This window comes from Chlamydotis macqueenii, chromosome 1, assembly GCF_036417535.1.
Source record: "Chlamydotis macqueenii isolate bChlMac1 chromosome 1, bChlMac1.mat, whole genome shotgun sequence".
NCBI lineage: Eukaryota > Metazoa > Chordata > Aves > Otidiformes > Otididae > Chlamydotis > Chlamydotis macqueenii.
The window spans coordinates 207692668-207705279 of NC_141556.1; the positions used below are offsets into that span (position 1 = coordinate 207692668).

The 12612-nt window shown below is 45.3% G+C and overlaps 1 protein-coding gene across 2 annotated transcripts in view; it reads left to right on the plus strand.

Moving 5' to 3' along the window:
- The window catches only part of ME3 (malic enzyme 3), a 132772-nt gene that overhangs the window by 71126 nt on the left and 49034 nt on the right, over window positions 1-12612 (plus strand). For both annotated transcript variants that reach the window (XM_086739653.1, XM_086739654.1), the window contains exon 3: window positions 581-730. In XM_086739653.1, coding sequence (XP_086595779.1) covers window positions 581-730 — 150 coding nt within the window. The remainder of the gene's footprint in view (window positions 1-580; window positions 731-12612) is intronic.

Consider the following 12612-nt stretch of genomic DNA (forward strand, 5'->3'; position numbering starts at 1 on the left):
AAGTCTGGACAACACTAAGAATACAAAGTTAATTTAACGTTTTCATTTTCTAAATTATTATTTTTGTCTTTTTAAAAAAAAAAAGGAGATTTAACTACCCTGCTGTGTTTAGTGATTAAGTAATTGAGGATGCAGGATAACAAAGAGAGAGATTTTGTGGAAATGCTTTAGGAAAGACAGTGCTTTGAAATGTTCATATTAACATTTGCATATATGCATATTTCATCTTCTAGATTGCATAATAAAATTTGATAATAAAGATGATGTCATGCTCTGTCCCAGGTAGCCCTGAAGTCTACTTTTGATCATTTCCTTTGCATTTGTTTCAAATGCAAATTCTGAAATTCTTAGGGTGTGCATGGCTCTGACTTCCAGCTGTACCGAGTCTTTGTGAGCTGTCACTGAGGATGGTGGAGCTGGTCGTGTCCTCTGGGAAATTTTGCTCCAAGTGTCTGCTCACAATGAGGAGTGTCAGGGCTTGGGAGAACTGAGTATGTAGTGAGTGAGCTGACTGCTGCTTTTTATGAAACTGCCAACATCCATAAATACTGATATATGTCTATTTTGTTTTACTTTTAAGGTATATTGTTCTTATGACATTACAAGACAGGAATGAGAAGCTTTTTTACCGAGTGCTGACCTCCGACATCGAGAGATTCATGCCTATTGTTTACACCCCAACAGTTGGCCTGGCTTGTCAGCAGTATGGTTTGGCTTTCAGGAGACCACGGTGAGTGAAGAGACTGTTCTTCCCACTTTTTCAAATTTCATGTGAATGTTTCCTTTGTACCAACAGTCCATCTTCATGTGGGTGGCCCGCAACACCTAAAACTCGATCCCTCATCAAAAGATGGACCAGCAAGCAGCTTCGTGTGTGTACATTTGATGATGAGCTGGGGAGTCGAGAATAGCTCTGCCTTCTTCCTACAAACAGCGAACAGAGTGGTTTTGTTCTCAAACAGTACTGTACAGGCTGTGCAGCTTCACTCCAAACGGCTCTCTGAACTTACAGCTGCACCCCTCCCCATCTGCTGTCTCGGGAGCACTGAGTGCCTTCTGAAGTGCTGGCATTGTAATTGCTGGATTTGGGGTACATCGTGCTGATTTTGAATTTTTGTATGCGCTTCCACAAACCACTCCACAAGAATCGTTTTCATAGGACATGATGCTCTGCATCAGTGCCTGCCTCACTGCTCCAAACAGTTACTGTGTAAATTCATGCAACATTAAACACTCTGTACCATGTTGGAAAGCCCTGTTCTGCATAATTCTTTTTAATGATTAATGTTTAGATAAAGCCCTCATTAGCATTCTGAAATGCATTTTAGTCCTAGCCCAAAAAAAAATCAATTATAAAGTTCAGTTTTCTGTGCAAGCTTTTTCTTTTTGTGTCCTTGAAATGTACCAGTAGACAGATAAAAACTTTAGCTTTTGCTATAGAAATAAGCAAAGTAAAGGAGTGGGATTATACTGGTTTAAAAGCATTCCACCATCATGAGGTTTAACTACAGTTTCAGCTGCGAGTAGTGTGATAGATGGGGAAACTGAGGCAATTTCTGCTAACTCACTCCAGGTCACAGTGGGGACCCTGAGGCAGACCTTGAAGATGTAAGGTCTGTGCAGACAGATAACGAATAACAGATTATGGATAAGATTATCTTGGCAAACACGCTTGCATCCTGTTTGTCATCAAAATTTCTAGCAAAGCTGCTGTATTCCTTCACATGAGCTGCTCGCAGGATTGCTTTTTGACTTGTGTCTATCCTGGGTAATTGTGTTCTGTTCCCTGATACCCAGCTTCTGGATCTGCTGGGCTATGGTGACATCATTCATCTACACAAGGCTTTATCGTATCCCCTCTTCCTCCGCAGTGTGCATGAGGAAACCAGAGGAGGAATTGCTCTTTGTACAGGGAGAGGATAGATACTTCCCCTGGGCAGGGGGAGAGGTAGCAAAGAGAAGAGAGCCCAGACTCCGTCCCTGGGTGTTGAGCTGCAAGCGGTGTCAGGCAGGGAACAGCACGCTGCTGGTTCTCAGCTGACCAAGATTCACAGCCGGCAATTCCTGCTGCGCAGACACTGTATCTCTGCCTTCAGCCTGCCTTTACCTTGCACGAAGTTCAAATAATATTTGGGAGCTTCGCCTCTTTTGTTTTCCATCCCTGTTGTTATCCTCAGGAATGCATGGATGTCTTTCCATATACTGGACTCGTTCTGCAGTTGTTGCTGTTGGAGAATTCCCCTTCCTGTGTCTCACTTCTTTCTCATGTTTTAAACATACAGTGTTTTACCGATGTGGTAGAACATCTGTTCTTGTAGTCTGACAGTTTTGCTGTTGAACTTAGGCTTGGAACTGTTCTGGATTCCAGCCCATGACTTCCACCGGAAAGGGCAAACTATCATGCCCTTAGTACACTGAATTTCCTATGAGAGGGAGTTTGTTTTTCTGAAGAGGTAAAGTGAATTTCAGTCTATGTCAGATTTGGTTTTAATCAAAGTTGTTTTAGCAAAAGAGTGGTTTTGTTCTATAAAGAAAAGAGCTATTATGTCATGTAAAGTGATGAGATTAAAATGAGAAGCACTCATATGTGGGTTTCTTTGTAGCTCTGATTCATATTATCTTGCAGTATATATTTTTTTTTCCTGGAGCACAAGTTGTATATAAGGAACAGGCTGTGTTCCCTGGAACAGGCTGCCCAGGGAAGTGGTTGAATGACCAGCCCTGGAGGTATTGAGAAGTGGTGTAGACGTGGCGCTTAGGGACACAGTTTAGTGGTGGACTTGGCAGTGTTAGCATAACAGTCGGACTCAATGATCTTAAGGGTCTTTTCAAACATAAGTGATTCCATGATTCTATGTAGAATCATAGAATCATAGAATCATAGAATGGTTTGGGTTGGAAGGGACCTTCAAAGGTCATCTAGTCCAAGCCCCCTGAAAGGAGCAGGGACATCCCCAACTAGATCAGGTTGCTCAGAGCCTCATCCAGCCTGGCCTTGAATGTTTCCAGGGATGGGGCATCCACCACCTTTCTGGGCAACCTGTTCCAGTGTTCTACAACTCGCATTGTAAAAAATTTTTTCCTAATATCCAATCTAAATCTACCTCTCTCTATAAACCATTACCCCTTGTCCTATTTCAACAGGCCCTACTGAACAGCCTCTCCCCATCTTTCTTGTAGGCCCCCTTGAGGTACTGGAAGACCGCTATCAGGTCTCCCCGGAGCCTCCTCTTCTCCAGGCTGAACAGCCCCAACTCTCTCAGCCTGTCCTCATAAGAGAGGTGCTCCAGCCCTCTTATCATCTTCGTGGCCCTCCTCTGGACCCTCTCCAACTGGTCCATGTCCTTCTTGTGCTGGGGGCTCCAGAACTGGACACAGTACTCCAGGTGGGGTCTCACCAGGGCAGAGTAGAGGCTCCTCTTGATGCAGCCCAGGATGCGGTTGGCCTTCTGGGCTGCGAGGGCGCATTGCCTGCTCATGTTGAGCTTCTTGTCCACCAGCACTCCCAAGTCCTTCTCCTCAGGGCTGCTCTCAATCCATTCCGCGCCCAGCCTGTATTTGTGCCTGGGATTTCCATGCCTCAGGTGCAGGACCTTGCACTTGGCCTGGTTGAACTTCATGAGGTTGGCACGGGCCCACCTCTCCAGCCTGTCAAGGTCCCTCTGGACGGCATCCCTCCCTTCCAGCGTGTTGATGGCACCACACAGCTTGGTCTCATCGGCAAACTTGCTGAGGGTGCACTCTATCCCACTGTCCATGTCGCCGACAAAGATGTTGAACAGGGCTGGGCCCAACACGGACCCCTGAAGGACGCCACTCTTGACCAGTCTTCACTTGGATACTGAGCTGTTGACCACCACTTTCTGAGTGCAGCCATCCAGCCAACTCCTTATCCACTGAGTGGTCTGTCCATCAAACTCATGACTCTCTAGTTTAGAGAGAAGGATGTCGTGTGGGACAGTGTCAAAAGCTTTGCACAAGTCCAGGTAGATGATGTCAGTTGCTCGTCCATTGTCCACCAATGCTGTGACCCCATCATAGAAGGCCACCAAATTGGTCAGGCACGATCTGCCCTTGGTGAAGCCATGTTGGCTGTCACCAACCACCTCCTTGCTCTCCATGTGCCTTAGCATGGTTTCCAGGAGAATCTGCTCCATGACCTTGCCAGGCACAGGGGTGAGGCTGACCCAGGTCCTTCTTGTTCCCTTTTTAAAAATGGGGGTTATGTTCCCTCTCTTCCAGTCATCAGGGACCTCATCAGACTGCCACAACTTCTCAAATACAATGGCCAGTGGCTTGGCAACTTCATCTGCCAGTTCCCTCAGGACCCGCAGATGGATCTCATCAGGTCCCATGGACGTGTGCACCTTCACATTCCTCAGATGTTCCCAAACCTGCTCTTCGAGTACAGTGTACATCAGGAGCTGACCTCTAAGACACTTAGTGTAGGATGCCAACACTTTCTGCTAAAATCATTGGGACCTGCAGATTTGTGGAGCTCAGGAATTATGATCTAAGTTTGTATTTCTAGCTTTTCCCATGTTTGTTATCCTAAGCTGCACTGACAGTCTGAAAAGGTGATTCTTCTAACCTAATTGTATTTGTATCAGGTTTTTCAAACAAAATGTAAATATATTTCGCTGTTGGTTTAGGGAGAACATAGCACTTAGAACTGGAGGGGATGTCCAAGCCGTTCAGTTTTGTTCTGCTGTCACAGGAAGCCTTATCACATAATCTTGTTCATTAAGTGATCATGTTTTATTTTAAATCTGCAATAAAGTTGACCTGTGTAGCCCATTCCAGTACTTAACTCTCATGTAAGTATAAAGTGCTTTTCCCAATGGTTCTTTGCCCATGTCATCCTCTCTGCAGTAGCCTTTTCAGGATAGAAAACTGGGATCATGTTCAGCCTGGTGGTTTTCTTGCTTGTAGTTCTTGCTGTTCTGTCCACGTTGTCCCACTCTGGAGTCTCCTGTTTGGCTACATTTCTCCTGAAATGAACCACAGAAGAGTGAGCACTGCTTCACCGTGGAGAACCAGCAGTGCCGAGGGGACCAGAGCAGTTAGCTTTTGCTAACGCGTCCCAGTAATGCCTCACCTTCTGTGGCATTATCTGAGTGGTCTGGTTGCTGTAATTCACTTTGTCATCTTTTCCCTCTGAATCTTTTCTTTAACACGATTACCCCACCAGATATGTGCCACTCCATAATTGTGCTTAGAATTTCTCCTCGCTACATGTCCTGCTGTGAACTCTATCCTGCTGATTTTGGCTCATCTCTCCAGTGAATCAAAGTCTTTCTAAACTTGTCCTCAGGAGTGCCGCGCCTTCCAGCCCAACTCTTTGGGCAACAGGGAGCTGGTTTCAGAGTTTGCTGCAGCAATTACCCTTTCATCCAAACTGTCACATTCAATACTGTTGATCAGGCCAGGGAGATGAGATATCTGTTTTAAAACACCGTGTGGTGCTCCAACATGGATGGACGTGCACATATAGCACAGCTTATGGTGAGGAGGGAAGCCTACAGAATATTATGCAGTCCTTCTGCAGCCACAGCAGCAGCAATTAGTGACCTGTGGACACAAAAAAAAACTTCCCCTTGTGTCGAGATCTTTCTCAGCCCCATTGGCATTTGGCTTTATATTTGAAGGTTGAGCCTGGAAAGATTAAAGCACAAGTAACTTGCTTACAAAGCAACTCCTGTACAAGAGCATCCGAAAATAGTCCTATGAGGTCCAGCACGACTTCTCTCATCAGAATGCCTTTGTCAGTTTTCGCATGGCTGCAGATTTTGTTTTCCAGATACTGCTGTCATTATTGCAGGGCTCAACGCCTCTTATACCTTTCCTGGTCTCTGTGTACAAATTCTTATGGGTGGACTTTTTACCTGCCCTTCTACAGGGCTGGTGTCCAGATTTCTCCTTCCAGGTCAGGGCTCTGGCATCCGCTCTGCCAGCAGATTTATCTGCTCCAAATGTGATCAGACATCTGCTGTGCTTTCCTTTCTAAAAGCTAGACAACCAGCAGTCTTAAAGCACAGGTTTCCTCTATTTACCAGTAGAAAAGAGGCACTGGGAAAAAAAAAAGACTTGCAAACATGCAACTCTTGGCATGCTCACCTATGATGTCCTCTTCTGCTGGTGGGACGGCCAGAGTTCCTGTGTCCCAGGAAGTTTCTGTCTCTTCCCCAAACTCCAACTGCCTTTCTCTTCAGGAGTCACTTTAAATTCTCTAAGCAGGCTTTTCTTTTTATGTGGCCTCAGACTTTTTTGTATGTGCTGAAAACTCAGGTTTTTAGAACAGCTGGAAGAGAGGTAGAACCATCAAATTATTAAAAATGACATTCTGGCACTGTCCCCTCAGACCTCTGAGGTTTTTGCTGGAAGGTGTCTATGTTGAATAACATTTTTCCTATCTTGTTTTCCATAGAGCTCTCCCTGCTGAATTACCAATATTTGTTTATTCAAAGTCATGCAATAACCATTAAGATCTTCGGGCCAAAGTACAATGTCATTTCATATTTTGTATTTTTAAAATTAAAAAAATAGAAATTATTGTAATAGAAATAATCTGTAAGTACAGGTTGAAGTACCAAGCAATTTCACCTCTGTCACACTTATATAAGGACCCTGTCAAAATCTCTGTCCTCTGTGATCAGACCACATTCAGCAAGCACAAGAGAAGAGCAACTATGTCCAAAGAGAAGTCTTCCTAGCCATGGATCCTGTCTGCAGCAGTGGCCAGGAGCAGGTTCCTAAGAAGGAGAATAAGACTAGGGTAGGCAAATATGCTCACTTCCTGAGGGCTTCTTAGGTTATGCTCCTCCACAGTTTGTGTCTCAGGGTCTCGCGGGTGCAGTTTTGTTACAAAAAAAAAGTCTACTGCCATGTTTGTTTTCACAAGTTCTGGAATGATTGTGAGGGAACTCAGACGTATTCACGTTGTCAAAGCCAAAGTATATTCCTGGAAACAGCGTCCCAAGGTGACAAGGTCTGAATCATGTATAGGTGTAATTCCTGATGCTCAAGGGTGGCCCAGACTTCAGGGAGATTTCTTGCACAGTTGTCCACCTTCAGATCCTACAGCTGAAATACACAGCTGTCATAGTTTAGCCCCGCTCAGGACCAAGCTACTCAGTCTTGCACTCATTCCCCCCACCCTTTAAGGGAATAGGAAGAGATAATACAACAGAAAAGGCTCAAGGATTGAGATAAGGACAGGGAGAGATCCTTAAAGTTACTGTTACTGGCAAAACAGACTTGACTTTGGGAACACTATTTATTTATTATTAAAACCAAGGCAGGATGATAAGGAATAGAATAAAGTCACTTCCTCCCACCCCTCCCTCTTCCTGGGCTTAACTTCATTTCAATTATCTCCGCCTTCTTCCCTACCCCAAGTGGCACAGGGGGAAAGAGGGAATGGGGGTTACGGTCAGTTCATCACACGTTGTTTTACCCCGCTGCTTCCTCCTCGGGGGAAGAACTCCTCACATTCCTTCCCTGCTCCAGCGTGGGGTCTCTCCCATGGGCTACAGTCCTTCGTGAACTGCTCCAGCGTGGGTCGTTTTTCCACAGGGTGGAATGGCTGCCCCAGCACAGGCCCTCCATGGGCCACAGCCTCCTTCAGGCATCTGCCTGCCCCAGCGTGGGATCCTCCACAGGCTGCAGGTGGATCTCTGCCCCTCCATGGGCCTCCATGGGCCTCCATGGGCTGCAGGGGCACAGCCTGCTCCACCATGGGCTGCACCACGGGCTGCAGGGGAATCCCTGCCGGGAGCCGCATTACTGCTCCCCCTCCTTCTGCACTGACCTTGGCATCTGCAGCCATTCCTCTCACAAGAAATTCTTCACAACCAGCTCAGGCAGACGCCTCTCAGGTTCTCTTCACATCTCATCTCCTCTCCACTTCTTGCAGCCAGGCCGGGCTGAGTCAGGCCCAGTCTGCTGCCCGGCGGGAGGCCAGAGGGTGAGGGCCGCAAGGCCCACGAGGCTCGCACCTCCCCCTCTCTGCCCCTGCTTCAGCTTCTTCATTTCTCTTTTTTTCTTTATTTGTCTCCTTCTTAAATACGTTATCGCAGAGGTGTTATCACGGAACATTCCGTTACCAATTGGCTCAGCCCTGGCCAGTAGCGGGTCCGCCCTAGGCCCGGATGGGTCCACTGGACAAAGGGGAAACTTCCAGCAGCTTCTTACAGGAGCTGCTGCTGTAGCACCCCTTCACCAAACAAAACCAACACATCCAAGTAGCCAGTTCACCGCCAGCTGCAACAGGAGTTGTGCTGCCATGGTGAAGGGGACGTGCAGAAGCAGGAGCAAGCTGCTGAAGACATGGGAGGACAGGTTTGCTTATGTTCAGCAGCAGTGATGACATAATTGTAGCTTCAAGCAAAGGCTACTGAGGAACATGGGCCTTAGAAGTGTTTGCTTTTCAAAGCCTGGAAATTCTTCATCCTTATCAGAAATTTGGTAGGGGGAAGGAATGAAGTGTAACAGAGCAGGGCTTGCAACTTTCTAGGGAGGGAGGGAGGAATTTACATTCTTTGATCTCGTTAATAGAAAGAGTTACCATTATCTTAGGAAGTGTTTCCACCAGCCCTAAAAGCTTTGAAACTGTAATTGAGAGTACTCTTTGCTTTGGAGTGAAGATACAAAGTCTGCTATGAAGAAAAGTGCATAATAGTACTGTGATCTTTTTTTCCCTTTTTTCCCAATGTAAAATGTACTTAATATCAAGGGGGACCTTATGCAGCACAGGACTGAACATGTGCAACGCAATTTAAAGGGTATTTTTCAAGCTGAGGGATCTCTTTTAATTGTGGCAGTATCTTTGGAAAGAGACTTTATATTTTTTCACAAAGAGAAAGCAGAGAGGGAACTTATTTCAGGGCATGGATTCAGGGTTTTATTCCTTGTGTAATAGTGAGGAATGGTTTATTCTAGCGGCATAAGCTCACAGCCTCTTGAGACACTGGATAATTCATGAACATACTGGTATTTTAAAATATACAGTTGTCAGCTGCTCTGCAAAAGTTTTTGGCACCCCCTGAGGGCAGGACTGGAACAAGCTGGTACATCACCATTGGAAGAAAGATATGAGGACAGAAAAAACTTGCTTAGGTTCACTCTCCTTTCCTGGAGACATAAATATCTTTGAGGGCTGGTTGCAGAACAATACAAAACATGTTGGGGTGAAGCTGAACCTGGAGAATGAAAGCTAACAGGATGCAGATGGTGCGAAAATTGAGTCTAACAGAATAACGATCTGTGTCGCTGATGAAAAATGAGCAAGTGAAACATCAGTCAGTCTTCAGAATTGTCTTGTAAAAAGATCTGGCTCTGCTGAGGCTTTTTTTTTTAATTATGTTGCACAGTCAGAGCAGTAGGAGAGGAAGTTACCTGACGTTTCTAGAGACTTTAAACCCAAACCAAATGGAAATTCGAATAAAGGTGTAAAACCCATAGACTTCGCCCTAACCGCAGTGTTTGCCTGCAATCCCTCTTCTATAAAACCACAGAGACCAAAAGTGAGTGGAAAGACTGGTGTTTGGATTATTGTCCTGAAAATTGTGCTTTAAAACCCATTTAAGCAATCTCTGCTTCTTGCAAAAACACTGATTGTTGTAACTTCCCTTGTTTCCACTAGCCTGATTCATCCTTCTTCCAGAAGCAGCTGAAGTCACTGTAAGAGAAGATGGATGTGTTTAATGATCTGTGTTTAGATAACATCGCTACAAGCAGGCAGATCTTGTAACAGACTGGAGGGAGATTTGTGGAAAGTCTCATGGAGACAATGTGTAGTCAGGAAGCCCTGAAGAGGTTGGTAGGGGATATAGGTGGGAGATAGTCATAGAATGGTTTGGGCTTGGAAGGGAGCTTTAAAGGCCATCCAGTCCAACTCTCCTGCAAGAAGCAGAGACATCTCCAACCAGATTAGGTTGCTCACAGCCCCGTCCAACCTAGCCTTGAATGTTTCCAGGGGTGGGGCATCTACCACCTCTCTTGGCAATCTGTTCCAGTGTTCTACCACCCTCACTGTAAAAAAATTCTTCCTTATATCTAGTCCTAGTTATGGGGCCAGGCTATGGAATGGGGAGGAGAAGGCCATGGCTGGAGTACGTGAGAAGGAAGCAGTTAGCTCAGAGGGAGCCTTGGGCTGCTGGGAACGGCTCAGTCTGTCTGGAAACCTCTGCTGAGAGATGGCAGAGTGGTTCAAGGGTTCCTACTGCTCCACCTATGCTGACCTCCCGTTTTCCAGGTAACTCTGTTCAGCATGCTGTACCCCCATCCTGTCCCTTCTCTGCTCCTGCTTTAGTTAAGTGGTTCTCAAAAGGGGGAATGGGGCACGGATTGGCTTCTGGGCATATGGAAGGAAGAGCTGGTGTATCAGCTGTGATCTGAGGTACCATGAAGACTGAGGGAATAGGATGGACACTGTTTGGGCTGTGAGGCTGTTCCAGGGTTATTAAATTGGAGTGGGAGTGAAAAAGGACTTAGATCCCTTTTTTCATTAGAAAAACCATCAGTGCTCCTCCTTCCATATATGCAGTCTTTTCTCTCTCTCTCTCTCCCTTACTTGTCCTGAGCAAAATGTACATGCAATGGCTCTAACACTCGATAAAAACTTACATAGGCATGAGGTAGAATCTCAAGCCCACTGAAATTAATGGCAAAGTCTCACATTAATTTATGGAAGCCAGACTTTCCTCTGCTGTCAGAGGTGATTTGGATTTAAGTCTGTTGAAATTCGCTGATTTACCAGGAGGAGCTCAAAGGAAGAGGTGGAGCTGGCCAAAAGAAAGAGGTTGACCTGGTGAAGGAAATTCAAGATGATGTGTTTGCATTTAATCTGGCATAAATCTGTGCTCTTGCCACAAGTAACAACTCCACCTTAAACAAAAAATACCAAAGACAGGGAGGAGGGAGAAGAATTATTTAGAATCATGAATACCAGGATGTAAATTGGAGGGGAAATAACACTGACTATCCTGAAAACCTTGGACAGCAATATCCCCTGGGCTGTGGGACAGCCGCCCATGGACTGTGCATTGTGACCTGGGGACAGTTTTTCTGAGGAGCAATCCTCTTTTTTAACTTTTTAAGGAATATTTATCTTAATAAATAATACATTTTTATTATGTAATTTATATTGACTTTTATGTGCCCCTGCAAGGTAACTGCGAGATGCAGTCTCGTGCTGTGGTTTAACAGCTGTGTCGGAGCTAGCAAACCAGCACCCTTATCCCCTGACAACAGGGCATCCATTTCTGAGAGAAGAGAAATCAGGAGGCAGCATAAAGAGCTGGTTTGCTTTTGCCAAAGACTTCCCCAACAGGTCTGCACAGAGTGAGGGCTTCTGTGCTTTGATGCTGTAATTCTTACCTTCCTTGGGTTTTGCTGTGTTTTGTTGTTTTGGTTTTTTTGTTTGTTTTTTCTTTTTTTTTTTCTGGAGAACTCTGTGCACAGATCCACCATTCAAACATTTTGACAAGGCAAGCACATGACATATCTACATCACGTGATTGTGGAAGACCTGCTGTAAAAGCTGCCGATATTGTCTGTATTTGCTGCGTTTTATGGCAAAAGTTAAAATTTGTATTAGGTGGATTCACTAAGACAGAATGTGCCAGGTTAGATTTAATTTATCTGAAAGCTGATTGCTCTGGTATTGTGAAAATAGTATTTCTTTTCTTTGTCAAACTTGGTCCTAATTCTATGGTCATTCTTGGGGCTCCCTGCTGTGCACTTTAAAAGTGAAGGTGTGGGTCTTGGAAGGGTTTGCACAGTGCAGGAAGGAAATATAATCAGGATAGGACTTAATTTAACTTTCCAGAGATTTTTGATCCCACCTTAACCTCTGTAGTGTCAAGTAAAACAGAATACATTATGTGCTTAACCATGAAAAGAGATAAGGGCTCCTTGGTCAACATCCCTGAGCAACAGCACTGATTGTCTATCTCAAGAGGTTTCTCTTTGCAACCCTGTAATCTTCCAGTTATTGAGATACTGCCAGGATCCCACATACAGGCAGGGTTAGAACTGAGCCTCCAAAAAGGCAGAGAAAAGTCGGGACTGAGTTGGATTTTCCTGCACTTAAAAGTTGCTTTTGAACAGAGGACTTCAAGCCCCTTGAGCTTAAATGCAGCAAAGGGTACTGAATTTGGGAAACGCCCACACTTGCTGGTTGGTGGAATTTCTGGATGGTGGGATCTTATGTCTCACCTCAAAGCCTGCTCTTTACCCATGTTCATCTGTAAATTTACACATGGGTGGCAGAGAAGTTATGAACATCCTGGTTTCTCGCTTTCCCTCCTGCACATCAGCAAGAAGGGAGCTCTGGGTGCTGAGGGTGAGCAAGAGTCACCCCGTGCTGCAGCCCTGCTTGGCTCTTGCCCAGCCCTTGGCACCATGGGCTCAATCCTTCATGGACCTCCTCAGAGGTCCTCTTAAATACCACTATGGGAACGCCACTGCTGAAAAGGACACTGGAAAAAAAAATGGTTTCCGAAATTTTCAAATACAAGCAGGATTTAACTACTGAATTACCTATGACATGACAGTTCTCTGGTTAAACCAGAGAATCCAGACCTGAGGATCCAGTAAGGACAAGCAGAT